Source organism: Dama dama, chromosome 15, assembly GCF_033118175.1.
Source record: "Dama dama isolate Ldn47 chromosome 15, ASM3311817v1, whole genome shotgun sequence".
Lineage (NCBI taxonomy): Eukaryota > Metazoa > Chordata > Mammalia > Artiodactyla > Cervidae > Dama > Dama dama.
This window is the reverse complement of record NC_083695.1, coordinates 21,762,687-21,790,353: the sequence shown is the minus strand read 5'-3', so window position 1 is coordinate 21,790,353 and position 27,667 is coordinate 21,762,687. Positions and strand designations below refer to the sequence as shown.

The window sequence follows — 27,667 nt, the reverse complement described above, 5'->3', positions numbered from 1 at the left end:
TAGCATGAATATACAAAGATCTGCAAATTCTTTTGTAGACAAGTTAAATCTTCCTAATGGAAAGATCTTGGATTTGTTTGTCTAGAGTTGGGTCTCTTCCAGAAACCAGTAATCTTATATAAGTCACTTAATTTTTTTCATCTTTTAAGTTTACATAGTGGATAAAAGTTCGTTCTAAAGTCATTTCTACCTCTACTGTTCTATGATTTTGAAATTTATTTAACTACATTTGCTGCTACTGCTTATCCAAAATATAAATTCAACACTAGGTTACCCAAATTTTGTCTATTTCAAAAGCATAAATCACAAAAATTTGATAACAAAAGCTCATTATAGGTGCCACTTAATAAATTAATTTCTTAAGTAATACTTGGTGAGGTTTAAATAAGTGAACAGATTTTATATTCCTAGTCTAAGCTACATTTAAGAGAAAATATTACTATGTTAGTATATTTAACAATAAATAAATACTGGCTTTAGTGGTCAGAATCCATTATGGAATACAGAGGTATATTTTACTCTAAGAAATGAAATTTGCCAAAATTATTCCTTGTCTTTTCTTTTCCGCCTCCATTATAGATGTTCGTATACCACTAATGTGGAAAGACTCTGATCACTTCAGCAATAAAGAACGTATGTATGATTTTGATTGTAATTGACGTATTTTCTTTAGTATGTAGTAAATTTGAGATAATTGGGAGAAGAAGCTGCTTCCACACTGAAATAAATGTCATTTGACAGAATAAGCACAATCTTATTGATAGGAAAACTGTGCAAGGATGCCAACAGGTAATAGAGAAGGAAATTGTGAAGCAAAAGGAGATGTTTGAGTGAAGGTAAATGCCACATTATTTGACCAGAAATATTGGAGATATTTTTTTTGCCTTGTTCTCGTCCTTCAGATTACTTAATGGGATATAAGAGAAAAAGATTTTTAGCTTGATCTAATTTTTCTTCCCCTTCAGCATTTTATGGCTTTATATAGTCTTAGCAAATCCATGCATGGCTTGGGTCATGGAAATTAACCTCAAATGATTTGTAGCTGTTAGAGGCAATGCAGAAAAGTTATGACAATCCTTTATCTTTCTTGTCTATTATGATAGCTTTGTTCCTCATACTTTGAGCCTGAATCATATTGAGCATAATTAGTTTTATATGAAAAATACAAAATCAGGTTAGTATATTTGTTATTCATTTAAGAAATATAATTTAGTTTATAAAGGAATACATGTGGGAATTAAGTGTATCTTTCTGATTACTATAGAGAATTAAGTTTATCTGAAGAGCTCCATTTTCTCAGTAATGAGGATTTAGTCTTTTAATCACCGAATACTTTATATATATATATATATATTAATTTAGAAGGTCCAGCAGCTACGGTTTTTGTGTTCACATCTCTACTTTTTTTTGTTTTTGTAGTTTCCCCCCTCTCTGTTTGGTGGAAAATGTTTTGTTGTTAATGTGTCTGCTCCTAACCTCTTAAAATAGAAAACTTATTTTTATTAAGTATATTTGGAAGCCAAAATGACAGGGGTAATAGTATATATGTAGTGCAAAATTTGCTATTAATTAAAGCTTAAGGAGTTTCCTAGGAATAAAATTTATGAGTTTGATGGTTACTTTAGGCCTATATTTTTAACTTTATTTTTTGATACTCAGTTGTATTTTAGTTGAGCAAGCAATTAATATATACTGACAAAACAGTCTCAATAAAAAATTAAAGGATTACAGTGTACAATGTATGAAAATAAGAATCTATTAACAAATATTTAGGCTATTTTTTTCATTTTCAAGTAGATTTTGATGTAAAATAGGCATGATTCATCACATGAGTCATTGTTTTAATATTTTTCTTCTCTAGGATCACAGCACTATGCCATTTTTTGTTTATTCAAAATGGGAGCTGAAGTTTTTGATACTGAGATGGTAATTGTGGATAAAACAATCACAGATATATGTTTTGAAAATGTGACCATATTGTAAGTATTTTTTTAATCTTAATTGAAGGAAAAGAACCTAAAATTCTACCTTTTTCAGAGGAAGGCAAAATTATTGACTTATTTTTGAAGCATTAAAATCTTTAACTGTTCAAATTGATTTTGAACGTTGCATTATTTAAAAGCCATTTCTGGATCTGAAATTTTTCTAATGTCAAATAAAGTGGAAATCATATAATATTAGTAGTAAAACTATGAATACAATGGCATATCATTACAACATGATTTTATGTAGAGTGAGTTTGAGCATAAAACAGATTCTTACATCTCATATAGGAGATTTACTTACAGAAATACTAAAATAGTGTAACAACTTTATTAGATAGTTCTGAAATATGTACTGTAGGAAAAGAACTTTAGTAAAATTTCAAGATGTTCTTTTTCTTATGGTGCACTTCTTTCATGTACTGCAAAACAGTAAAAACTTGGGTGATCCTCAGGGCCATTTTTATTGCCCCTGCCCTTTTACAGGCTTATTTTATTGTGGTCATAATATAGAATCAGAAAGAACTCCTCCGGTAGCCATAGAAATAATTTTTAATTAATACAAGTTTTTCCTGGCATTTTTTTCTTTTGGCCTTAAATCAGTATGTGATTTATATTTCTTACAGGGTTTCAAAGACAGTATCTTCATATTGAAATACTAGTAACTACTTATCAATTAAAATGAAATCAACATATATGTTTTTTCCAATCTTTAGTTATGGAACTGTACACAGTTGAGTTTGAAAGTACTAGTTTTGCCACTCATGTAGCATTAAAAAAAGAACTATTGCAACCATGTTTTGGGGCTTTGGTCCACTGTCCCCTAAGTAATTGTGCAACACAGAAAATAAAGTACATTTTTTTGTGTAATTAGTAGTGTGGGCCATCTTATAAGCTCTGTTGAACCAAAGGAATTTACTTAGGATCCCCCAAATATTGCCAAATGTTTACATAATGGAGACTAAAAAATTAATTTTTATTATTTATCTAAATATGTTTATTTCCATTATCAACTATTATAGAGCATTTTTTCATGGCAAAACTGTCCTGTTAATGGACTCTTTTCTTCACAACAATTTACTTTTGTTTATTTTCACCACAAAGAAAAAAAATGATCATTTTTTTCATAGAATAGTGCAAGTTCCTTGGGAAGACAGCTCATGATTTATAACTTTTTAATAATTCTGTAAGTGTTTCAAATTGTTCTAAAAATAACTGCTCACAAATGTTCTAAATGTTGTTTTAAAATGTGCTTTTTGTTATGATTGTTTTAATAAGTATTCAGTATTTATGAATCCCTGGTTTTTCTCTAAATATTGACATTTGTTAGTCATTACCAGGAATACTGTATGTTTAAAAGTTGCCAAGTAATAAACTATAAAAGTATTTCAAATCCAATTATTCCTTGGATTTATTCAAACTATAGATTGGCTATTTAAATCTTAAAAAGTCTATGCTGTGTATTTAAAATCTCTGAGACTGATGGATCTTCCTTTACAGGCAAAATCTGCTGATGGACCTCTTTTGCAATTTTAAGTATATTTTATTAGCAGTAATATCACCACAGTCTTTTATAGTAAAGAGAGTTCATTGTGTCTGAGAAAGAACAAAGCCAGTCTTGACATTGCAGATTTTCTGCATATTGTTTTAATACATACTGAATATATTTTATGCTAGATTAAGAATACAAAGATTACCAAGACTTCACTCCACCTCAAGGAGTTCATGCCTTGAAGTCTCTCTCCCTCTCCCTCTTTTTTAAGATTGGTAATATTTATATTTATGCTGGGTGTTAATGCACAGAGTTTATTTGTTGTAGCATTGTGCATTTTTACAGATACATCTAATGTTTTGTGAAGTATATCTCTTTATATTCGTTTGTTTTCTCCTGTATAACCAAATAGTGAATTGTTAGTTATTAGGTACAAAGGTGGAGCAGGAAGGAGGGGCACATTGTTGAGTGGACTGTAAGCATTTTATGAAAAAGACATGAAAACTAAAGGTTTCAGCAGAAGAAACCTTTTATTTAATTTTCTTTCCTTTTTGTTTTCATATCTTTTTCCTTTTGAGGAATGGTCATTTCAGGAAATCACACATATAATGTAAATGCCTTAAAATAATTTTATTAAGGAACTGAAAAAGAACAATAGCATTGGCAACAAAACAACCAGGGCATTTTATTCTTTTTCTTTAAGTAATTTGCCTGAATATATTGTTTACACTGAGTTAAAATTGCCCTACTTTAGAAGCTGGTAGCTCTAGAAGTTGCAGTGACCCTCTCAGGTCATTTAGATACTAAATAAACTCAGGGAGATTCTATCTCATTAATATATATTAACATAAATCTGTTCCAAATGCTGCTTTGAAAAGTTATGAAAACATCAGAGTGTGTTGTAATTTTATTTTCTCCTTAAGTTAAATTTCTAACATGATTGCCCTTGTTTTTAGTAATGAAGCAGGGCCAGACTTTCAGATAAAGGTGGAAGTATATAGTTGCTGTACAGAAGAATCTTCTATAACTAACACACCAAAAAAGTTAGCTAAGAAACTGAAAACATCTATAAGCAAAGCTACAGGGAAGAAAATCAGTTCAGTGCTTCAAGAAGATCATGAAATGTGCTTGTCCTTCAGTTCTGCTATTTAGTAAGTTTTCTAATACAATATTTATAGAGACATAGTATAATTATGTATTTGTGACATTTTAGAGTATTGTATGTGGTGAATATGTTAACATGTTAAATGAGAAAAGACATCCTGGAGCAGTAACAAAACTTGGTTGTCTGACATTTACCCAGCCGAGGTGGTATGTTCCTTTGAAAGTAGAAAGTTCGGTGACAGTGTGTTTTTAGTGATTTGAAATTCCAAGATCTAGCAGAAAGATGAAATTTTTTTCTTGAAAAGGGACTAGCTATAAATCAAACTGTTTGCTCCGTATCAATCTACTATTGAATTTCTGAATATATGTCATGCTTTCAGTCTTACAGATTTTTAAAAACATTTTACTATAACAAAATCACATTACCATTATCACACCTAACAAAATAAAAAATTAGTCCTAAATATAATCTTATAACCATTCTTTGTTCAAATTGCCCCAATTCTGAAGTTCTCTTCTGATTTGTGCATATCAAGGTCCAAACAAGGTCTGTAACATTGCATTTACGTGAATCTTTTAAGTTTCTTTTAATCTTTAACAATTTTCTGTTTCTTTGCCATCATTTATTGAAGAAGCTAGATCTTGTAGATTTCCCATATTTTCAGTTTATCTGATTACATCTTTGTGGTCTTTTTAAAACACCTTTTTCTATCCTCTGTGTTCCTGTAGCTTACAGTTAGATCTAGAGGACTGATTAGTTTCAGATTCTCTTTTAGGGCAATAATATTTCATATTGATTATATGTACTTTCTACTGTATCCCATTTGTAGGTCTTGTTTCACTTTCAGCTGTGTTAAAACTGATCAGTGGGTTCAGGTGTTGTTAGCCTGATACATCCATTGTCAAGTTCCCTATCAATGTTATATCTAATAGTTTTAGCAGCTGTGACTGATCTTTATTACATTCAAGATTATAATTTAGTGGCTTTCTAAATTTGTCCTGTATTTATTTATTTTTCTATATGCAGTCATTTTTTAAAATTTATTTATTTTTAATTGAAGGATAATTGCTTTACAATATTGTGCATTTATTTTTAAATCTGGAATTCTCTCAAAGAATAACTTTCCTTCATGAACTCTATATAAATGCGAAAAATTGATGAGGGAAAAGGAGGAAAAAATACACTTGATTCTTTTATTTACCCAATTTTACTTTCTGAGCCATGAGGGAAGCCTTATTTATCCAATTTTAGAATAATAATTTGATATCCTTGCATGGAGGTGATTAGTGTTTTGTTTTATTTGAACTCCTGAAGTTTTATGTATTTGTGTTTCAATCTAATGCAGTTGTTATTCTCTTCGAAGCTAAATTGCCCCATCTTTGATCAATGGGAAACCTTTAAACCAACTCAGCATCTTTTTGACACAACCTAATCAGAGGAGCCTGGCGGTCTGCAGTCCGTAGGGTCGCAGAGTTGGACATGACTGAAGCGACTTAGCACACACACAACCTCTAATTAGCTTCTTTGTTTTGTGACCAGGGAAAATGTTCTGTGTTCATGTTTTATTTTTCAGCTCACACTTAGAATCACCACCTCTGCAAGGAGCCCTGGTTTCTTTCAGATACTTTCTTTAAACATTGTGTTTGTTGCTTTACAAGCAGTTTTATCTTTCTTTCTTAGGAAAACTGTTGTACAGGCAGCATTCCTAGAATTTCTTTGCATGTTGGCTCTTCAGCATGTCAATAATTTTACTATAATTATAAAGCAAAATATTTTAGGTGTAGATCCTGTAGATCATATCAGTTATATTACATGTGAAAAATGCCTTGGGACTTTAGCATTGTGGCTTTCAGTTTATTTTGATGAGACCATGAGTAAGAAATGCATTTTATATCATTACTGAATATACAGTACCATCAGCAGTCAGGTTTCATGAAACAATACTTAGCTCTTGCTATTTATAGTATAGCCATTAGACTCCTCTTTTTCTAGGTATCTTCAGTTTTTAAAAAATGCTGTTTATGAATCATTAAATTGATTTCATGTTTCTTGAATGGGTCCCCTCTATTGAAGAACAGTCATAGAAGATATAAGTCTTTATAATATAAATGTTATTAAAAAGGAGGAAGGGAGACCCTTTAATTTTCCCTCTTTAGAATTTTAAGGCCAACTTAAAACTTTTCTAGATTAAGATTATATCAAGTATTTGCTAGAAAATGTTTTAATTCAACTGTAAGGTAATGAAACCATACTTTTTGATGAATAAATGAGCAATTATATTTATAGTTTGAAACATAGGTTTTAGAATTGAAAGAGACCTTAGAGATAATCACCAAATTCAATAGTTTTAAAATGTTTTTAAGCAGCAAAATTTTTATTTAGAAAATGACAGCATTAGTAGTGTCCTGAACAAGTTACATTATTTCCTGGGCCTCAGTTTTCTAATATGAAGGGTAAAGTTGCTTAGATAAAATCATTTATTTTTAGAAGGCTCCTTAGATCACTTCTTGGCCTTTTGGCTACGATCAAGTATAGAAGTCTCTCCTTAGAGACATTTTAGAGTTTCCTGTACCTTTCAAGCATGTAAAAACAATAAGTGGGGTTTTCACACAGTTCAAAACTTCATGGTTTCAGTACTTGATTTTTTTATCCTGTCATTATTTGTGTGACCCAGAACTGATTAATATACTCTCTGGGTTTTTCTTTTTCCCTCTGTAAAAAGGGAATAATAATAATGGAATAATATTTAACTCCATAGGATCATTATGAGATTCAGAAAGATAATTCATGAACTTGGTATGTTCTAAGCATTTAATGAATGTAGCTCTTACCATTATTGTTACTATTTTTACTGTTCTGCAATCAATGCTTTTTCTGAAAAATTTTATTTAAAAAATTCATGCTGAAGCACTACATGAAGAAACCGTCCTAGGATTATAAAATGTAGACAGGGTCTTCCCTGGTGGCTTAGTGGTAAAGAATCCACCTGCCAATGCAGAAGACACAGGTTTGATCCCTGGTTTGGGAGGATCCCACAGGCTGCAGAATAACTAAGCCCATGCACGAACCCACTTGCTACAAGTACTGAAGCTCGTGTGCCCCAGAGCCTGTGCTCCCCAACAAGAGAAGCCACTGCGGGCAACGAGAAGCCCACAAACCACAGTGAAGAGTGGTCCCCACTCACCACAACTAGAGAAGAGCCCACACAGCAACAAAGACCCAGCATAGCCAATAAATAAGTAAAACTATATTTAAAAATGTAGACAAATATTTTAAAATTTAAATACAATGATTATAATTTCATAGAAGATAATCTAAGTGATATTATAACTTATACTTAACCTATACTCCTCTTCAATGCCTGGAAGTGTTTTTGAGAATAACATTATTGATATTAAGTTTTTTGTAACAGGGACTGACATGTTTGTCTTGAAGTGTTTATTCTTCTATTCAGGTTTGTCATTCTATTTTGTTGTTGTTAGTCGCTAAGTCTTTTGTGTTAGTAGTAGCTAAGTTAGTGTTTGTTAGTAGCTAAGTCGCTAAGGCTTTTGTGATCCTGTGGACTGTAGCCCATCAGGCTTCTTTGTCCATGGGATTTCACAGGCAAGAATACTGGAGTGGGTTACCATTTCCTTCTCCAGGGAATCTTCATGACCCAGGGATAATTCTATTTGGTTTATACCTAAATCAAAATATCAGTTTTCCTTATCACCATTTCCCATGAAACTTGTATGGAATTTGCTTATTTATATCATTAAAGCTGATCAAAAGATAGGGTAAAACCTTTTATAGCATTTCACCTACTTGTATTCTTTTAATACCAGCATTTCTTTTGAGCTTTTGGTGTGAATGCTGAGTGTACCAAGTTAAACTCATAGTCCAGGACCAGTCTTACCTGATCCTTCCTTAACTGACCTCTTCAGCACCCTGGTTCCTACCAGGGTATTTCAGTAGCACCAGGTACTGCTATTTCAGAATAGCAGTAGTGATCAAAATGCCTAAAAGGTCAATTTTTATTTCTTTAATAGTGATTTAGTTGAATGAGAAGATTCCTAACATAGCTTTTAATTTTTAACCAAAATGGGCAAAATATATCTTCTCTAGTAATATGTCATGTGACCAAATATAGCTGTTCTTCCTTACAAAAGAGTACATTTTTTTTTCAGACCTCCATCTAAGGTAGTCATTTATTTTTTCATAATGTTTTTGGAACCCTTGCTGCATCAAATGTTACAATAATTGGCCTATTTGTTAAAAAAAAAATTGTAGCTGATTAAACTTTTGGGAACTCAATATTAGGGTTGGCTTAAAAGAATGAGTGTAATGTTTTAGTAAGAAAATGTTATCCTGACAAGAATGCTTTAAAAGTGAGATCATTGTTGATTTTGGAAGCATTGGCATTGTAATTAGTCATGGTTTAAAAATGAAGTAACTTGAAATATCATCATAAAGTATTGTTTGATCTGAAAGAAGACAGTGAACATTTTTGGTAATTCTTAGCATGCTCCCTGGTGTGATTCATTTATTCGTTTTATTTGTGGAATTTAGCTTATTGAAATTCCTGTAACTAGATTTTTCCCAGTGTTTCTAATAGCTGAATTAACTATTTTATGTACCTTGAGAACCAATTAGTACATTATTCTTCATTGTGTAAATATATATCATTTAAAACAATTATCTTGTGGAAACTAGTAAAATTGAGAGTGATTATTTACTTGACAGAAAGGCATTAACTAAAACTTAGCTAAATATTAACTAAAAAAATAAGCTATTATACTACATTTTAAATTAAAGTTATAAAACAAATATCATTGTGCAGGATAACTGGATTATTTATGTTTTGAGGAACAGTGATATTGATGGTTTGGTAGTGTGAAAGATGACGCAGTGTTTAAAATTAACTAAGGAATTACTCAGCTATGGGGTATAATTTTATTTATTCATTCATTTAATTATCTTAGAAATGATTATTCAGCAGTTGTATCATGTGGCACTTTGGACTTAAAGGTTTGGTTCAGTTCAGATCAGTCGCTCAGTTGTGTCCGACTCTTTGCAACCCCATGAATCGCAGCACGTCAGACCTCCGTGTCCATCACCAACTCCGGTGATGATACTCAAACTCATGTCCGTTGAGTCGGTGATGCCATCCAGCCATCTCATCCTCTGTCGTCCCCTTCTCCTCCTGCCCCCAATCCCTCCCAGCATCAGGGTCTTTTCCAATGAGTCAACTCTTCACATGAGGTGGCCAAATATTGGAGTTTCAGCTTCAGCATCAGTCCTTCCAGTGAACACCCAGGACTGATCTCCTTTAGGATGGACTGGTTGGATCTCCTTGCATTCCAAGGGACTCTCAAGAGTCTTCTCCAACACCACAGTTCAAAAGCATCAATTGTTCGGTGCTCAGCTTTCTTCACAGTCCAACTCTCACATCCATACATGACCACCGGAAAAACCATAGCCTTGACTAAATGGACCTTGGTTGACAGAGTAATGTCTTTACTTTTTAATATGCTATCTAGGTTGGTCATAACTTTCCTTCCAAGGAGTAAGCGTCTTTTAATTTCATGGCTGCAATCACCATCTGCAGTGATTTTGGAGCCCCTAAAAATAAAGTCTGACACTGTTTCCACTGTTTCCCCATCTATTTCCCATGAAGTTAGTAAGCCATGTTTCCTGCACTCAAAATTCTTGCAATAGTAAAAGATAGTATCTGTTTTAATAGACAAGTACCTTAATTAAACTATTAATGAAATATAAAGGGTAGTGGTGGTAAGTGTAGTATAGTGGGATTCTGTTTCTGGTGTACTACTTGCTAGCTACAGGCATATAGGTAGGTGTAGTATTATAATGCTTTGCATGTTTTGATTTTTAGGGGAGGGTTTTCATCCTGCTACTTCACAAATCCTATTTCATTGTGTGTGCGCTTAGTTGCTCAGTCATGTCCGACTCTTTGTGACCCCATGGACTGTAGCCTGCCAAACTCCTCTGTCCATGGGATTTTTCAGGTAAGAATACTGGAGCAGTTTGCCATTTCCTCCTCCAGGGAATCTTCCTGACCCAGGGATCAAACCTGTATCTCCTGTGTTTCCTGCATTGCAGGTGGATTCTTTACCTGCTGAGCCATTGGGGAAGCCCCAGTTATTTCATTATAAAAGTAATATAAACTTTAGAAATAGAATCTAGAAAGAGGAAAAAATGCATGCAGTTTATTATAGATGGAATGGGCTTCCCTGATTGCTCAATTGGTAAAGAATCTGCCTGCAATGCAGGAGACCCCAGTTTGATTCCTGGGTCAGGAAGATCTGCTAGAGAAGGGATAGGCTACCCACTCCAGTGTTCTTGGGTTTCCCTTGTGGCTCAGCTGGTATAGAATCTGCCTGCAATGCGGGAAACCTGGGTGTGATCTCTTGGTTGGGAAGATCCCCTGGAGAAGGGAAAGGTTCCCACCCCAGTATTCTGACCTGGAGAATGCCATAGACGGTATAGTCCATGCGGTCACAGAGTCGGAAATGCCTGAGTGACTTTCACTTTCACTTGATAGATCAAATCAGTTCAGTTCACTTCACTCGCTCAGTTGTTTCCGACTCTTTGTGACACCATGGACTGCAGCACGTCAGGTCTCCCTGTCCATCACCAACTCCCAGAACTTGCTCAAGCTCATGTCCATCGAGTTGGTGATGCCCTCCAACCATCTCATCCTCTGTTGTTCCATTCTCCTCCTGCCTTCATTCTTTCCCAGCATTAGGGTCTTTTCCAATGAGTCAGTTCTTCACATCAGGTGGCCAAAGTATTGGAATTTCAGCTTCAGCACCAGTCCTTCCAATGAACATTCAGGACTGATTTCCTTTAGTATTGACTGGTTGGATCGCTTTGTGGTCCAAGGGACTCTCAAGAGTCTTCTCCAACACCACAATTCAAAAGCGTCAATAATTCGTCACTCAGCTTTCTTTATAGTCCAGCTGTCACATGCATACATGACTTCTGGAAAAACAATAGCCTTGACTAGATGGACCTTTGTTGACAAAGTAATTTCTCTGCTTTTTAATATGCTGTCTAGGTTGGTCATAGCTTTTCTTCCAAGGAGCAGGTGCCTTTTAATTTCATGGCTGCAGTCACCATCTGTAGTGGTTTTGTAGCCCCCAAAATGAAGTCTCTCATTGTTTTCCCATCTATTTGCCATGAAGTGATGGGACCAGATGCCATGATCTTAGTTATTCGAATGTTGAGTTTTAAGCCAACTTTTTCACTCTCCTCTTTCACTTTCATCAAGAGGCTCTCTAGTTCTTCTTCACTTTGCCATGAGGGTGGTATCATCTGCATATCTGAGATTATTGATATTTCTCCCGGCAATCTTGATTCCAGCTTGTGCTTGCTTTTTATAATTTTGAACTGATATATTTCCTCCAGGTTTTAAAGTTACTAGCTTTGTGAGATATATATATATATATATATATATGTATATATGTATATATATATATATTCTTAAGTATGCTATACATTCATATATATGTGTGTGTATATATATACACCCATACATTTTTTCCTTGAGTTATTACAGAGTCTTTATATGATCATTTTAATGACCACATTATCTATCAATTGGTTCTATCATAGTTTATTCTTAGGGGAGGTTATCAATAACTTTTTTTGTATTGTTATTTTAAGATGTGTAATTCATTGGAAACAGAGGCAAATGTATTATGTATTTATCTCAAATAGTTGAGGAGAAGATGTCTTAACCACAATTATCTTATAAGGCCTGAGAAAAAATTCAACATATATTTGGGTCATCACACAATTTTAGCCTATTCTGCCACACAGGTTGCCACCTCTGCAATGCACTTGGTACAAATGCACAGCCTATAACATAGCTACTTCCTGTGTACACTAAAAGCAGTATTTCATATTCCATTGTGTATCAAAATGATGCTATTCTTGATGTGAAGAATACTTTAATACTTTTAGTGGTCAGTGAGAATAAATTACATCACTCCTAAAAGTAAAACTCTGAAGTATCTTCTTTCTCTTTCTCTCCCAGTCTCTGCCTTTTACCATTTCAGACAATATTTCTTGATGAATTTAAAATACATGCAGACTGTTCATCTAATACCTTGACCTCTAAGTTTCATGACTTCCTTGCCTCTGGTGATCTTGTGCCTGTTTTAGCCATCCATCCCACAGTTGTACCCTAGATCTTGTCATTACTAGTAATTGCATATGGTCTCTGTAGTAATATCCAACAATATCTACCACCTCCCACATTTCCAGCTTTCTCTGTTCAATATTCTGACTCCAGTTAGCTTAAATTCCTTCATTCAATTAGCTTAAATTCATTAATTCTATTATTTCTCTCCTTTTATTATACTTACCTTGGAGAAACTTCAGTTCAATCATTCAGTCATGTCCAACTCTTTGTGATCCCATGGACTGCTGCACGCCAGGCTTCCCTGTCCATCAACAACTCCCAGAGCTTACTCAAACTCATGTCCATCAAATCAGTGATGCCATCCAACCATCTCATCCTCTGTCATCCCCTTCTCCTCCTGCCTTCAATCTTTCCCAGCATGAGTCTTTTCCAATGAGTTAGTTCTTTGCATCAGGTGGCCAAAGTATTGGCATTTAAGCTTCAGCATCAGTCCTTCCAGTGAGTGTTCAGGACTGATTTCCTTTAGGATGGGCTGGCTTGGTTAAATCCTGCCTTTAGCTCCTCTGCACCTGCACTCAGGAATAGATGGGGAAACGAGAATAATAATACTGTCTGGTCTCACTTTAGAGGGATCACTGATCTTAAGGGAATTCCAACATGAGCAATCGTCCTAAGTGTCCACAGCGTTTCACTTTACCTCTCGTCAGAATAAGTATTTCACATTACATTACTCTATCTTATAGAACCTCCTTTTCCACTCCTTATTCAAAGCTGATGTTGTTGTTATTCAGTTGCTGAGTCATGTTGGACTCTTTGTGACCCCATGAACGTACATTCCAGTCTCCTGTGTGCTCCACTATCTCCTGAAGTTTGCTTAGATTCGTATCCATTAAGTTGGTGATGCTATCTAACCATCACATTCTCTCTGACCCTTTCTTCTTTTGCCTTCAATCTTTTCCAGCATCAGGGTCTTCTCTAGTGCATTGGCTCTTTGCATTAGGTAGCCACAGTATTGGAGCTTCAGCTTCAGCAACAGTCCTTCAAATGAATATTCAGGGCTGATTTTCTTTAGGATTGACTGGCTTGATCTCCTTGTAGCCCATGGTACTCTGAAGAATCTTCTCCAGCACACAGTTTGAAAGCATTAATTCTTTGGCACTCAGACTTCTTTATGGTTCAACTCTCACATCTGTACGTGACTACTGGAAAAACCATAGGTTTAAAAGACACTTGCTCCTTGGAAGGAAAGTAGTCACAAACCTAGACAGCATATTAAAAAGCAGAGACATCACTTTGCTGACAGAGGTCTGTATAGTCAAAGCTGATGACTTCATTTGATACAGCATTGATGATGCTGAAGTAATCAGAAGAGAACTTGCATATCCTCTGTCAACCAAATCTATCAGCCTACTGGCATTTGTATCTTCATTTGCTGCTTTCCTTCCTTTTGAACTGCCTTTACTCCATCTGAGACCACCTACCTGTGCATTAGATCATCTTCTCAAGTTCTCAAAAGTTGGCTCCTGCACATGTCCTTTGTTCTTCTCTGTCATCAGTTTTTCTTCTGCTGCATCATTTCCAAAAACATAAACATGCTGAAGTACCTCGCATTTCTCTTGCCCCATTGCACAGCTGTCCTTTACAGAGAAGTTTTCACATACTCTGTCTCTACTTCCTGTCCTCCCATTCTCTTGAACCAGTTCAGTCAGGTTTCACATGTTAACTTCTATCCCATCCTGTAGAAACTGCTCTTATCAAGGTCAGCCGTGATCTACATGTTGCCAAATACCATCGTCATTTATCAGTATTCCTCCTCCTGGAATTTTCAGTATTCAACACAGTTGATCACTCTCCTTGGAACACTTTTTGAACTTGGCTTCCTTGGATACCACTTTTGTGATTTCTCTTCTGCCTCAGTGACTGTTCCTTGCTTGTCTCCTTTGTTCATTGTGCTTCAACTTAATCTGAAATGATGGAGTACTGTGTCCAGATACTCAGTTGTCACATTTTATTTAACTATCTAACTTTCATTAAATATCATTTATATATTGGTAACTCCCAAATTTCATTCTTTAATACTTTTTCCTCTCATAACCCCAGATTCATTATCCACCTGCCAACCCTACAACCCAGTCTCAAACTTGATCTGTTCAAAACTTAAATTTTTACTTCCCATATCTCTTCTTTTCTCAGTCAGCCTCTTTGCAGTTAATAACAATTCCCTTTTTCTAGTTGCTCAGGCCAAACTCTTTGGAGTTGTCCTTGATTCTTTCCTTTCTTTTGCATCCCGTGTCCACACTGGGTCAACTCTAGAATATATCAAAAATCTTACCACTTCTCACCATCCCATCAATTACCGCCCTATCCCAGGCCTGTATCAACTCTTGACTGGTGAGGTGCGGTAGCTTTCTAGTTGGCATCTCCATTTCTCTCTTGGCCTCTGTGGTCTTTTGTCTACATGGCAGCCAGAGGGATCATTAAAAAGTACAAGTCAGATCATAGCACATGCCTCTGCTCAGAACCTGCCACTTGCTTCCTATCTCACTCAGGAGAAAATCCAGGGGCCTCATCATGCCCCACAGGGCATGCCCTCCTGCAGTGTAGAGTGTCTGCCTGTACATGTCGGCATGTAGAGTGTCTGTCTACATGTTGGCATGTAGACATTGTGTCTCCCTCTCTGTCACTGTAATCCTGCCACACTGATGGCCTTGTTGTGTGTCAGATGCACCTAGTGTCACTCTCTTGCATCACTTATCCACTTCTTGTCAATAATCTGTTCCTGAAAATAACACATTTTGCACTAAAACACTAATAGGGAGTCTATTTACCATTGTTTAGCATGGGAAAAATTGTATAAAACCCATGTATCAATGACAAATTATTATATTGAGATAGTGCTTAAATATTGTGCCCCATCACTAAGCAACTCCTATGATTATTAATAGGCAATTTTGTGTGTAGTAATATTTGCTTTTCTGTTATAATCGCTGTTCTCAATTGCTTTTATTCTTCACCATTTAAAAAAAAATATTTCCTCAACTTTTGAGGGGCACTTATTATGTAACAGTAGGGAAAAATAAGAGCTAATAATGAAACTCACTGTAGAAATTTGTCAGGACAAGTGAAAAGAGCAGAGAATGGCCCACACTGAGAAGGAGGTTCTCACAGTGTGCCTTTGCTCTAGTGACCTTCCCAGTAGTCTGAATAGAAGTCTGAATTATACCAATTGTATTCAGAATGTAACTTAAAAATGAACTTGCGAGTTGTTTTGTTAATTTTTTTTTTTTGTCAAGTTTTGGGGACAGAAGCATCTATTTTCCTATGTAAACACTGACAAAAAAAACATTGGCTAGTAAGAGATATCTCTTGTCTATGATGGTTGTATTTTGAAAACCAAGATGTGCATGCTCAGTTGCTGAGTCGTGTCCAACTCTCTGAGACCCCTTGGACTGTAGCCCGCCAGGCTTCTCTGTCCAGATAAATCAAACCAATGAAATCAAGTGCTGTAAACCTTAAACTTATACAGTAATGTATGGCAGTTGTTTTTCAATAAAACTGAAAAATCCAAAACCAAGAAGCCTTCACCCAGGGGACAACATTCTGTGGAGTGTACCATTATTTATTAATGAAGTGCATGCATGCATTGCATTATTGCTACATGTATACATATTTTTTGTAATGTTTATTTTATTACATATATAGTAAGAGACAAGATTTATGAAACATATCACCTGGCCCAATTAATAAAAATTCTCATCAGACTTTACATGGTAATTCTGTTTTATTTTTCGAAGAATGACCATACTGTTTTTCATAGTGGTTAACATTTTACATTTCCATCAGCAATGCAGAATGATTCCAATCTGTCCACATCCTTGCCAACAACTTGTTGCTTTCTGTTTTTTTTTTTTTTAAATAATGGTCATTCTAATGAATGTGAAGTGGTTTTGATTTGTGTTTTCCTTAGGATTAATGATCTTGAGTATCTCTTCATGTTTTTATTGACCATTTGTATATTTTCTTTGAAGAAATGTCTATTCAAGACCTTTGCCCATTTTAAAATCAGGTTGTCTATTTTGTTGTTGTTGAACATCTAAGTATTTTGTGTAGTAGAAAATATACTAAATTCTTAACACCTGTCTTTTTTCTCACTATTAGTGGTGCAAAGTACAGTTTGCTAGCTCATACTACCCTGAGCTTGGAAAGCGCTGAGGATAGCTTCAAGACTCATAATCTCTCTGTTAATGGGAATGGTAAGTACAGTATTCATTTTACTTATTATACATGTTATGTCAATATGTGTCATGAAAGTAATAATTGCTGATTTTAATATGTTCCTCTGAAGTGACAACTGGCTTATATGACATAGGCATGAGTGATTCTGTGAATTCTTTCAAATATGTCCGTCCCTTTTCCCCAAATGTGAAAAGTTTATTTTTCTCTCTGTCTCCTGTTTGCTAGAGATGTGTTTATGAGGCTTGCTTGTTAAGAACAGAAAGGTTTTGCATTTTCTGAATCCTTTTCTTTGACTTGAAATGGATGACTTCACCACTCTTCTGTTAATAGTTGTCAAAGACCTGTCTTATTTTTTAAATTGTAATTGAGGAAACCAACCTGTCTGTTTGTAGAAAGCAGAGGATATAAGGGAAAAGTGGGGCTAAATTAATCTTAAACATTTTTCTCTAGATGACAATTGGTAGTTATAATTTGTTAAAAAGAAATAGTTAGCAGGGTGAAGAAGGGAGGTAAGTGATTAGGAAGATTTGTAAAACTTAGCATAAGCACTCTCCACACTCCCAGATTACTTTTAGCTATGATGAAAAACACGTCCAAGGTAAGAGAAACCCAAGTAAGATGGTAGGTGTTGCAAGAGAGCATCAAAGGGCAGGCACACTGAAACCATAATCACAGAAAACTAGCCAGTCTGATCACAGGACCACAGCCTTGTCTAAATCAATGAAACTAAGCCGTGCCGTGTGGGGCCACCCAAGATGGACGGGTCATGGTGGAGTGGTCTGACAGAATGTGGTCCACTGGAGAAGGGAATGTCAAACCACTTCAGTATTCTTTCCTTGAGAACCCCATGAACAGTATGAAAAGGCAAAATGATAGGATACTGAAAGAGGAACTCCCCAGGTCAGTAGGTGCCCAATATGCTACTGGAGATCAGTGGAGAAATAACTCCAGAAAGAATGAAGGGGTAGAGCCAAAGCAAAAACAATACCCAGTTGTGGATGGGACTGGTGATAGAAGCAAGGTCCAATGCTATAAAGAGCAGTATTGCATAGGACCCTGGAATGTTAGGTCCATGAATCAAGGCAAATTGGAAGTGGTCAAACAGGAGATGGCAAGAGTGAATGTCAACATTCTAGGAATCAGCAAACTAAAATGGACTGGAATGGGTGAATTTAACTCAGATGACGATTATATCTACTACTGTGGGCAAAAATCCCTTAGAAGAAATGGAGTAGCCATCATGGTCAACAAAAGAGTCTGAAATGCAGTACTTGGATGCAATCTCAAAAATGACAGAATGATCTCTGTTCGTTTCCAAGGCAAACCATTCAATATCACAGTAATCCAGGCCCCAATCAGTAACGCTGAAGAAGCTGAAGTTGAATGGTTCTATGAAGAACTACAAGACCTTTTAGAACTAACACCCCAAAAAATGTCCTTTTCATTATAGGGGACTGGAATGCAAAAGTAGGAAGTCAAGAAACACCTGGAGTAACAGGGAAATTTGGCCTTGGAGTATGGAATGAAGCAGGGCAAAGGCTAATAGAGTTTTGCCTAGAGAACGCACTGGTCATAGCAAACACCCTCTTCCAACAACACAAGAGAAGACTCTACACATGGACATCACCAGATGGTCAACACTGAAATCAGATTGATTATATTCTTTGCAGCCAAAGATGGAGAAGCTCTATACTGTCAGCAAAAACAGACTGGGAGTTGACTGTGGCTCATATCATGAACTCCTTATTGCCAAACTGAGACTTAAATTGAATAAAGTAGGGAAAACCACCAGACCATTCAGGTATGACGTAAATCAAATCCTTTATGACTATACAGTGGAACTGAGAAATAGATTTAAGGGGCTAGATCTGATAGACAGAGAGCCTGAAGAACTATGGACGGAGGTTCCTGACATTGTATAGGAGACAGGGAGCAAGACCATCCCCATGGAAAAGAAATGCAAAAAGGCAAAATGGTTGTCTGAGGAGGCCTTACAAATAGCTGTGAAAAGAAGAGAAGCGAAAAGCAAAGGAGAAAGGGAAAGATACTCCCAGTTGAATGCAGAGTTCCAAAGAATAGCCAGGAGAGATAAGAAAGCCTTCCTTAGCGATCAATGCAAAGAAATAGAGGAAAACAACAGAATGGGAAAGACTAGAGATCTCTTCAAGAAAATTAGAGATATCAAGGGAACATTTCATGCAAAGATGGGCTCAATAAAGGACAGAAATGGTATGGACCTAACAGAAGCAGAAGATATTAACAAAAGCTGGCAAAAATACACAGAAGAACTATACCAAAAAGATCCTTATGACCCAGATAATCATGATGGTGTGATCACTCACCTAGAGCCAGACATCCTGGAATGTGAAGTCAGGTGGGCCTTAGAAAGCATCACTACGAACAAAGCTAGTGGAGATGATGGAATTCCAGTTGAGCTATTTCAAATCCTGAAGGATGATGCTGTGAAAGTGCTGCACTCAATATGCCAGCAAATTTGGAAAACTCATTAGTGGCCACAGGACTGGAAGAGGTCAGTTTTCATTCCAATCCCAAAGAAAGGCAATGCCAAAGAATGCTCAAACTACTGCACAATTGCACTCATCTCACACGCTAGTAAAGTAATGCTCAAAATTTTCCAAGCCAGGCTTGAGCAATATGTGAACCGTGAACTTCCAGATGTTCAAGCTGGTTTTAGAAAAGGCAGAGGAACCAGAGATCAAATTGCCAACATCTGCTGGATCATCGAAAAAGCAAGAGAGTTCCACAAAATTTTCCGTTTCTGCTTTATTGACTATGCTAAAGCCTTTGAGTGTGTGGATCACAATAAACTGTGTAAAATTCTGAAAGAGATGGGAATACCAGACCACCTGACCTGCCTCTTGAGAAAGCTGTATGCAGGTCAGGAAGCAACAATTGAACTGGAAATGGAACAACAGACTAGTTCCAAATAGGTAAAGGAGTACGTCAAGGCTGTATATTGTCACCCTGCTTATTTAACTTATTTGCAGAGTACATCATGAGAAACGCTGGGCTGGTAGAAGCACAAGCTGGAATCAAGATTGCCAGGAGAAATACCAATAACCTCAGATATGCAGATGACAGCACCCTTATGGCAAAAAGTGAAGAGGAACTAAAAAGCCTCCTGATGAAAGTGAAAGAGGAGAGTGAAAAAGTTGGCTTAAAGGTCAACATTCAGAAAACTAAGATCATGGCATCTTGTCCCATCACTTCATGTGAAATAGATAGGGAAACAGTGGAAACAGTGTCAGACTTTATGTTTTTGGGCTCCAAAATCACTGCAGATGGTGATTGCAGCCATGAAATTAAAAGACGCTTACTCCTTGGAAGGAAAGTTATGACCAACCTAGACAGCATGTTAAATAGCAGAGATGTTGCTTTGCCAACAAAGGTCCGTCTAGTCAAGGCTGTGGTTTTTCCAGTGGTCATGTATGGATGTGAGAGTTGGACTGTGAAGAAAGCTGATGTTTTTGAACTGTGGTGTTGGAGAAGACTCTTGAGAGTCCCTTAGACTGCAAGGAGATCCAACCAGTCCATCCTAAAGGAGATCAGTCCTGGGTGTTCATTGGAAGGACTGATGCTGAAGCTAAAACTCCAATACTTTGGTCACCTCATGTGAAGAGTTGGCTCATTGGAAAAGACCCTGATGCTGGGAGGGAATGGGGTCAGGAGGAGAAGGGAACAGAGGATGAGATGGCTGGTTGGCATCACTGACTCGATGGACCTGAGTTTGAGTAAACTCTGGGAGTTGTTGATGGACAGGGAGGCCTGGCATGCTACGATTCATGGGGTTGCAAAGAGTCGAACACGACTAAGCGACTGAACTGAACTGAACTGATGATGAAAAATATACAGTCGTGTTGGTAAAGTAGATTGGAAATATGATTTGGGTTATTTATTCTTTTTCATTTTTCAAGGTATAATATATAAAATCATGTACTACCTTACTTATACTTTTTGTTGTAAAGGGAGATGACTATATATGTTTTAAATTTCACACCAAATATTACATTAAAAATAGAGAAAAGTTCATAAAATGTAAATGTGCAGTTTAAAAAATAATTGTGATATAAATGAGGCTTCCCCGGTGGCTCAGAAGTTAAAATTTCGTGTGTGTTATATTATACCTTATTGCATCTGGGATCATTTTCCTGCTGCTTGAAGTATAATCCTTAGAATTTATTTTAGTATGTTATGTTAGGATCATACTTCTTGATTCTTTGTGTTTGTCTGAAGATGACTTTATTTAGCTTCACTCTTAAAAGGCATTTTTTGCATGGTGTAGAAGTTTGGCACTTTAATATTTTTCTTTTTGAATATTAAAGCTATAATTCCACTACCTTCTGGTGTCGTGTGAAAAGTGAAAGTGAAAGTGGCTCAGTGGTGTCCAACTGTTTGTGACCCCATGGACTATATTCTCCAGGCCAGAATACTGGAGTGGGTAGCCTTTCCCTTCTCCAGGGGATCTTCCCAACCCAGGAATTGAACCGGGGTCTGCTGCACTGCAGGTGGATTCTTCACCTGCTGAGCTCTCAGGGTCTTGAACTGGCTGTTAGAAATCATTTGTCAGTGTTCACTTCTGTGAAGGTAACTTTTCATTTTTTCTTTGTCTTTGGTTTTCTGACGCTTCACCATGCTATAGGTGAAGAATTTAGTTTTATTTATGCTGCTTTTGGAAATCCTTGAACTTCTTTACGCTGATTGATGTCTTTCATTATTCTGGACAGCATCTTGTCTATTCAGACAGCCTCTGGTCCATTCTCTTTCCTTCCTTCCTCTAGCATTCTTATTAAACCTATGTTAGTCTTTCTGACTGTGTTCTGTATTTTTATTATCACTTATGATCTAGTCCTCATCTTTTTTTTCTGTCTTTGCTACTTTTCCTAGAATTTTTAATGCACTCTTTTATTTCCTTTATTCTCTTTGCAGCTCTCTGATCTGCTGTTGAATCTGTATACCAAGTTCTTCATTTCACTTATTGTACTTCTTATTTCTAGAAGTTCTGTTTGATTTTTTTCTTAAATCTGCTATGAAGCTTTGTATTCCCTGCATGCACTGTTAATATTATCTTTTAGGTTTTTATTAAAAGAATAACTATTTTATAGTCTATGGCTAATAATGCAGATATATAAAGTCTTTCTTGGTCAGTTTCTATTTTTTTTTTTTTTTTGTAACTGGTTACCACTCAGTTTCTTCATGTATAGTTACTTTCATGTACTTGCCATTATAATTGAAAGTTTACATAGCAGAATAAATTAATGCTTAGTGTCTGCTTCTGGCAGGAACTTGGAGCGACTAGGCTCACTTTATCCAAAGACCATATCTGAGTTTCTCTGGATCCCTTCATCCCCACTTCCAGGCAGTGGGAATCCTGGGCAGTTAGATTGGTTTATTTATGGTTCCCTGGAGAAGGAAATGGCAATCCACTCCAGTTTTCTTGCCTGGAAAATCCCATGGACGGAGAAACCTGGTAGGCTACAGTCCACAGGTTCGCAACGAGTTGGACACGACTGAGCAACTTCACTTTCACTACCCAGCTGGTGATTCCTTTGGGCTATCAGCTTAATATGAGGAATCCTCCCATTAATCTGCCTACGATGTTAAAGTCCTAGACTGATTTCTGGTCTACTTCCCTCATCTTGCAGGATCTTAAATCATAAATTGGATTTGCTGGGATTAGCAAATGCTCTTAAGACAAACAGATTCTGTGCTCATTTAACTTTCTGGTTCTCATTTATCAGATTTGTACTGGTAGTTTCTTTTAGTTTTGTTACCTCTTTGTTGCTCTAAAGTTTTTAAAATAGATTTGGTTCAGCATTTTATAGTAGTTTTCAGTGGGAGGATTGGTCTGAACAATCCAATTGAGCTTTCTTTTGCCCACAACTTCAAGTTTGTAACAGTATTAGCATTATCAGTTGGCAAATCAGAAAACTTGGCAAATTAAGTTTTAATTCGATTTTGTATCAATTCTCTAGAATTATTGATATTATCACCATATATTGAGTGCCTGTTATGTTCCAGACATATTCAGCCTTGAGAAAGAAAATTCTGTAATATGTGACAGCATGAGTGATCTTTGACATTATGCTAACTGAAATAGCCTGTCACAGAAGGACAAATACTACCTGATTCCACTTATATGAAGTGCCTGAAATAGACAGACTGTTAGAAGCAAAGCATAATTTACTATGGGAGTTACTATGGCAGTTACTAGGGGTTTGGAAGATGAGAAAGGGGGTGCTAATAAACTGGTATAAAGCTTCAGTTATACAATGTGAATAAGTTCTAGAAATCTGCTGTACAACATGTGACATAGGTTAACAATACTGTATTGTTTTCCCCAAAATCTGTTGAGAGTAGGTGTCCTATTACATGTTCTTATGCTAAAGCAGTTTTTATTTTTAGTCTATGTGAGATGTAGTTCTTAGGGAGCATTACAATGAAGTGATTAATATAATAATGGAGACTGTGGAGCCATCAGCCTTGGATTCGTATTCTAGTTCTACCACTGGCTAACTCTGACCTTCCCAAGTTCCTTATTTTGTTATCATTTACATTTTACAGATGAATAAAATGCAGCTTAGAGAATGTAATGTGCCAGATTATGTAGCTAGCTAGTGTTCAAGCCAGACTTTAAATAATCCAGGACAGGCAGTGCTTTTTCTGCTATGTGTTCTGGTCCTAGGCATATATTATTACTGATAAAGCACCTGAAAATTCAAAATACTATGATTTGTTAACAATGGAATTGATGATGAAAGATCCTATTCAACTAAATCATCAGAAAGACTGTTGAAATGAATAAAATTCACTAAGAAAGCATCAATTTCAGCAGTGTCCCTTTGTCGTTAGTGCTCTTAAGATATTACTAGATTCTCCTTTAGAAATGCTCATGAGCAAATAAGCATAACTATGTGGTATATTTCTTTCCAAGAAAAACACAAAAGAGATTAGCATATTGAGCATTCCCGCTAAGTTGCCTCAGTCATGTCGGACTCTTTGTGACCCTGTGGACTGTTGCCCACCAGGCTCTTCTGTCCATGGGTTCTCCAGGCAAGAATACTGGAGTGGGTGGCCTTGCTCTCCTCCAGGGGATCTTCCTGACCCAGGGATTGAACCCGCATCTCTTCTGTCTCCCGCACTGGCACTAGCACCACCTGGGAAGCCTGAGTAGGATATTAAAGACTATGAAAAGACCTGTGCTTACAGCAGTAACACCCCAAAACGGTTGACAACCGACTTGTAGCTTCCGCTGTAGAAAATTTAAGAACACTGGCCTATATGTCAAACTCTTTTGATGTGATAGAAATGTTCCTAGAAATGTGTGTAAATGACAATCTTGTAAATCAATTATATTTTGGGAAAAAAAAGTGTGTAATTAAAAATAAACACAATTTTATGCAGGAAAAAGTCACCCTTTTATTTATTTGTTAATAAATCTATGTTTAAAAAGGTTTTCCTAAATAAAGTTATGTCAATGTCTCCCAGATACTGTAAAGAGGAAATACAAGATTTTTGAAATTTATAACTCAACTTTATTGCTCTTACTAGTTGAAGGAAAAAGCCAAAATGGTATCTTAAGGCTTGTGTTTGTCATCAAGAAATTTTTATACTTTTTATAAAACAATGAAACCACATTGTAAAGATTGACTGACAGGGAGCTGAGATGTTATCTGGATTCTTTCTCTTGCCTTAGTTTTGTTGTCGCTGTCATTTTAAAACTCCATTTTGTTCCCCATCTAAAACTACAGATGAATTAGATAAAATCTTCCAGTATGAAAAGTCAAACTGTTCTTTCACTTCCTGTTTCATTTCATCTTGTCCTAATACCACCCTTGGTTAGAAAAGAAGAATTAAGTATTTTGATTAAATGTGTTGCACAAGACTGGAAAGACAGCATTGAGAAATGGAAAGGATATGGCTTCAGGACTGAGAGTGCCCTGGATATGAAATTATAAGAAGCATCTGTTACATGCCAGATATAGTGATAAATGTCATATTTACACATTTTCTTGTTTAATTTCACAACAACCCTAGTACTTTATAGGTAGTATTTTTAAGAATGAGAGTTGATACTTGGGCAGGTTAAGTGACCAGCCTAGATGTCATCTTTCTTGTTAAATGTAGAGAGAAGAAACTGTAGCTCTGTGCTTTATTCTCCAGTGGTCATGAGCTGTAGAGAAATCTACAGGGGAAGTAACAGCTGACTGCGGCCTGTGTGGCATGTGATCTGTAGAACAAAGAATTTTACATCGAATGTCTGTTTTCAAGGACTGCAACTAGGAAGGAATTATTTTTCTTGGTGTGCCATGAAATCTGAAGTTATTTTGCTAGAGAAACTATTACATGTGATGTTTAGGTTCCAGGTATATTGTTGATTGAACAAACTTTATGAACTGGTCTGAAAAACTAATCATTTATGATTCTGTTTCTTTAGGAGTTACATCCTAACTTAAAAACAAATCATCCATAAGTCTTGTATGTAAAGAAACTCACTTTGAAACTTTAAATTCATAAATCACAAATTTGATTTCAGATGTATTACCTAGATCCATGCTTTTATATAATGTTTCTTTCATTTCCTGCCTATTTTAAGAAAGGAGATTCTCATTTATTTATATCTGCATTTTAAAATCATTGCCTGTAGTGTATTTATACACTTAAATTCTCTCAGATGAAGCCCTTCATTTCTAAAAGATAGCAGCTTTAACAACGTAATAATAAAAAGAATAGGCCCAGAAAATTTGTTGTGTGCTATTCTTTAGTAGAATCTTGAGCAGGTAAATTGATAAAAATTATTTTATTTTGTGCTGTTCATTTGGGCTTCTCAGGTGGTGCTAGTGGTAAAGAACCTGCCTGCCGACACAGGTTAGAGATAAAGACTCCGGTTCGATCCCTGGGTTGGGAAGATCCCCCTGGAGGAGGGCATGGCAACCCACTCCGGTATTCTTGCCTGGAGAATCCCATGGACAGAGGAGCCTGGCGGGCTACAGTCCATGGGGTTGCACAGAAATCGGTCACTACTGAAGCAACTTAGCACCCACACACATGCTCTTCATTTAGGCTGGTCTTTTTCGTTTAACTGATGTACGAAACCTTGGCTACATCTATTAAATATATATTAAATAATTGTATTTTTACCAAAAGTATTTTATTTTCTGTACTAACTTTTTGGTTAATAATAGTAACAGCCAATTGTTAGTCATTTAATAGGCATTTACCAACAGGGGTGCAGTGAAAACTTTACAAATCTTTTTTTGTGTGGTCCAGTGTGAACAAAGGGCTGACCATATGTTGCATTTTTATTTATACTCTGATACACACAATAAATTATACATTGCTTTCCTTCCATACAGTTATAAAGGCTGTACACCCACCTGCACATTACATTAGAGGAGTATTTTAATGTTTTTGAAAGAACTTTATTAAACAATTGCAAACTTATAGAAAAGTTAAAAGTTGAATATCAAGGTCTTTTTGTTTTTCTCGAGAAGTATATGAGAGCAAGTTGCTTATCTGATGCTTCATTACTCTCAACTCTGTTAGTATCTGTTTCCTGCTAAAAGGCATCCAGCTACATCGTTACAGCTATACAAGTCAGGAAATGAATGTTAATGTATTACTTTTATTCCTGTTAAACAGGCACTATTCAAATATTTTTCCAGTAATGTCCCTATGACCAAAGGATCCAGTGTAGGTTCACTTACTGCATTTAATCATCATGCTTCTTCAGTTTCTTTCAATCTAGATCAGTTCTCCAGTCTTTCCTTGGCTTTCATAACTATGACATTTTAAAATATCATAGTTATTTTGTAGAAGTTCCCTGTGTTTAGGTTTGTTGAATGTTTTCTGGGGCTAAGACTCAGGATGTGCATCTTTGGCAGAAATGTCACAGAAATGCTGCGTTCTCATTGCATTCTATCAGGTGGCATATTTTGATTCATCCCATTACTGATGATGTTCACTTTGATCACTTGATTTTAGGGTTTCTGTCAAGCTTCTCTACTGTGCAGTTACTCTTTTTGTTTACCCCTTTTGTAATTAATACATAATTTGTGCGTGGGATGGGGGTACTTTGAAACTAAGTATAATATTTATTAGACTTTCAACTTTATTCATTGATTTATTTATAGTAGCATGGATTTGTGTTTTATAGTTTTACTCAGTGCATTATAATCTGTTAATATCTTGTTTACTTTGAGATTCAAATTGTCTCTGTTTTGGCCAGTGGGGTTACATTCAAGATGGTTTCTGTGTTTTTTCATGTCCTCCTCATTCATTGAGTACTTCCTTGCTTCAGGCATGACAAGATATGTCAGACTCATCATGTACTTTACCTGCCCCAGTCCTGGAATCAGCCATTTCTCCAAAGAAGACTGAGTCTTTTTAATAGAAATAATATTTAGAAGACGTGGGAGGTTTAGGTAAATTCATTGCCATCAGACTGTCACCATTAGTTGTCACTTTTCCTAGGCCCTCTTAGTGGGCATACATGTATATATTTTTTGTCATGGATTTCTTAATCTCTATATGTTGAAAACCATGAGTTCATACCAGTACATCTAGTTCTAAACCAATACCAAAGAGTTCATTCTGCATATTTGTATTTCCTTTCTCTGATAGTGAGAAACCTGTCTTCTATTATCTTTATATTATCTACTGTATTTTATTCTTTGATTAGCCTCTTT

At 35.9% G+C, this 27,667-nt stretch overlaps 1 protein-coding gene across 2 annotated transcripts in view; it reads left to right on the top strand.

Moving 5' to 3' along the window:
* The window catches only part of RTKN2 (rhotekin 2), a 102,058-nt gene that overhangs the window by 39,524 nt on the left and 34,867 nt on the right, over nucleotides 1-27,667 (top strand). For both annotated transcript variants that reach the window (XM_061161609.1, XM_061161610.1), the window contains 4 exons: nucleotides 580-633; nucleotides 1,862-1,979; nucleotides 4,431-4,625; nucleotides 16,884-16,978. In XM_061161609.1, the coding sequence (XP_061017592.1) occupies nucleotides 580-633; nucleotides 1,862-1,979; nucleotides 4,431-4,625; nucleotides 16,884-16,978 (462 nt within the window). The remainder of the gene's footprint in view (nucleotides 1-579; nucleotides 634-1,861; nucleotides 1,980-4,430; nucleotides 4,626-16,883; nucleotides 16,979-27,667) is intronic.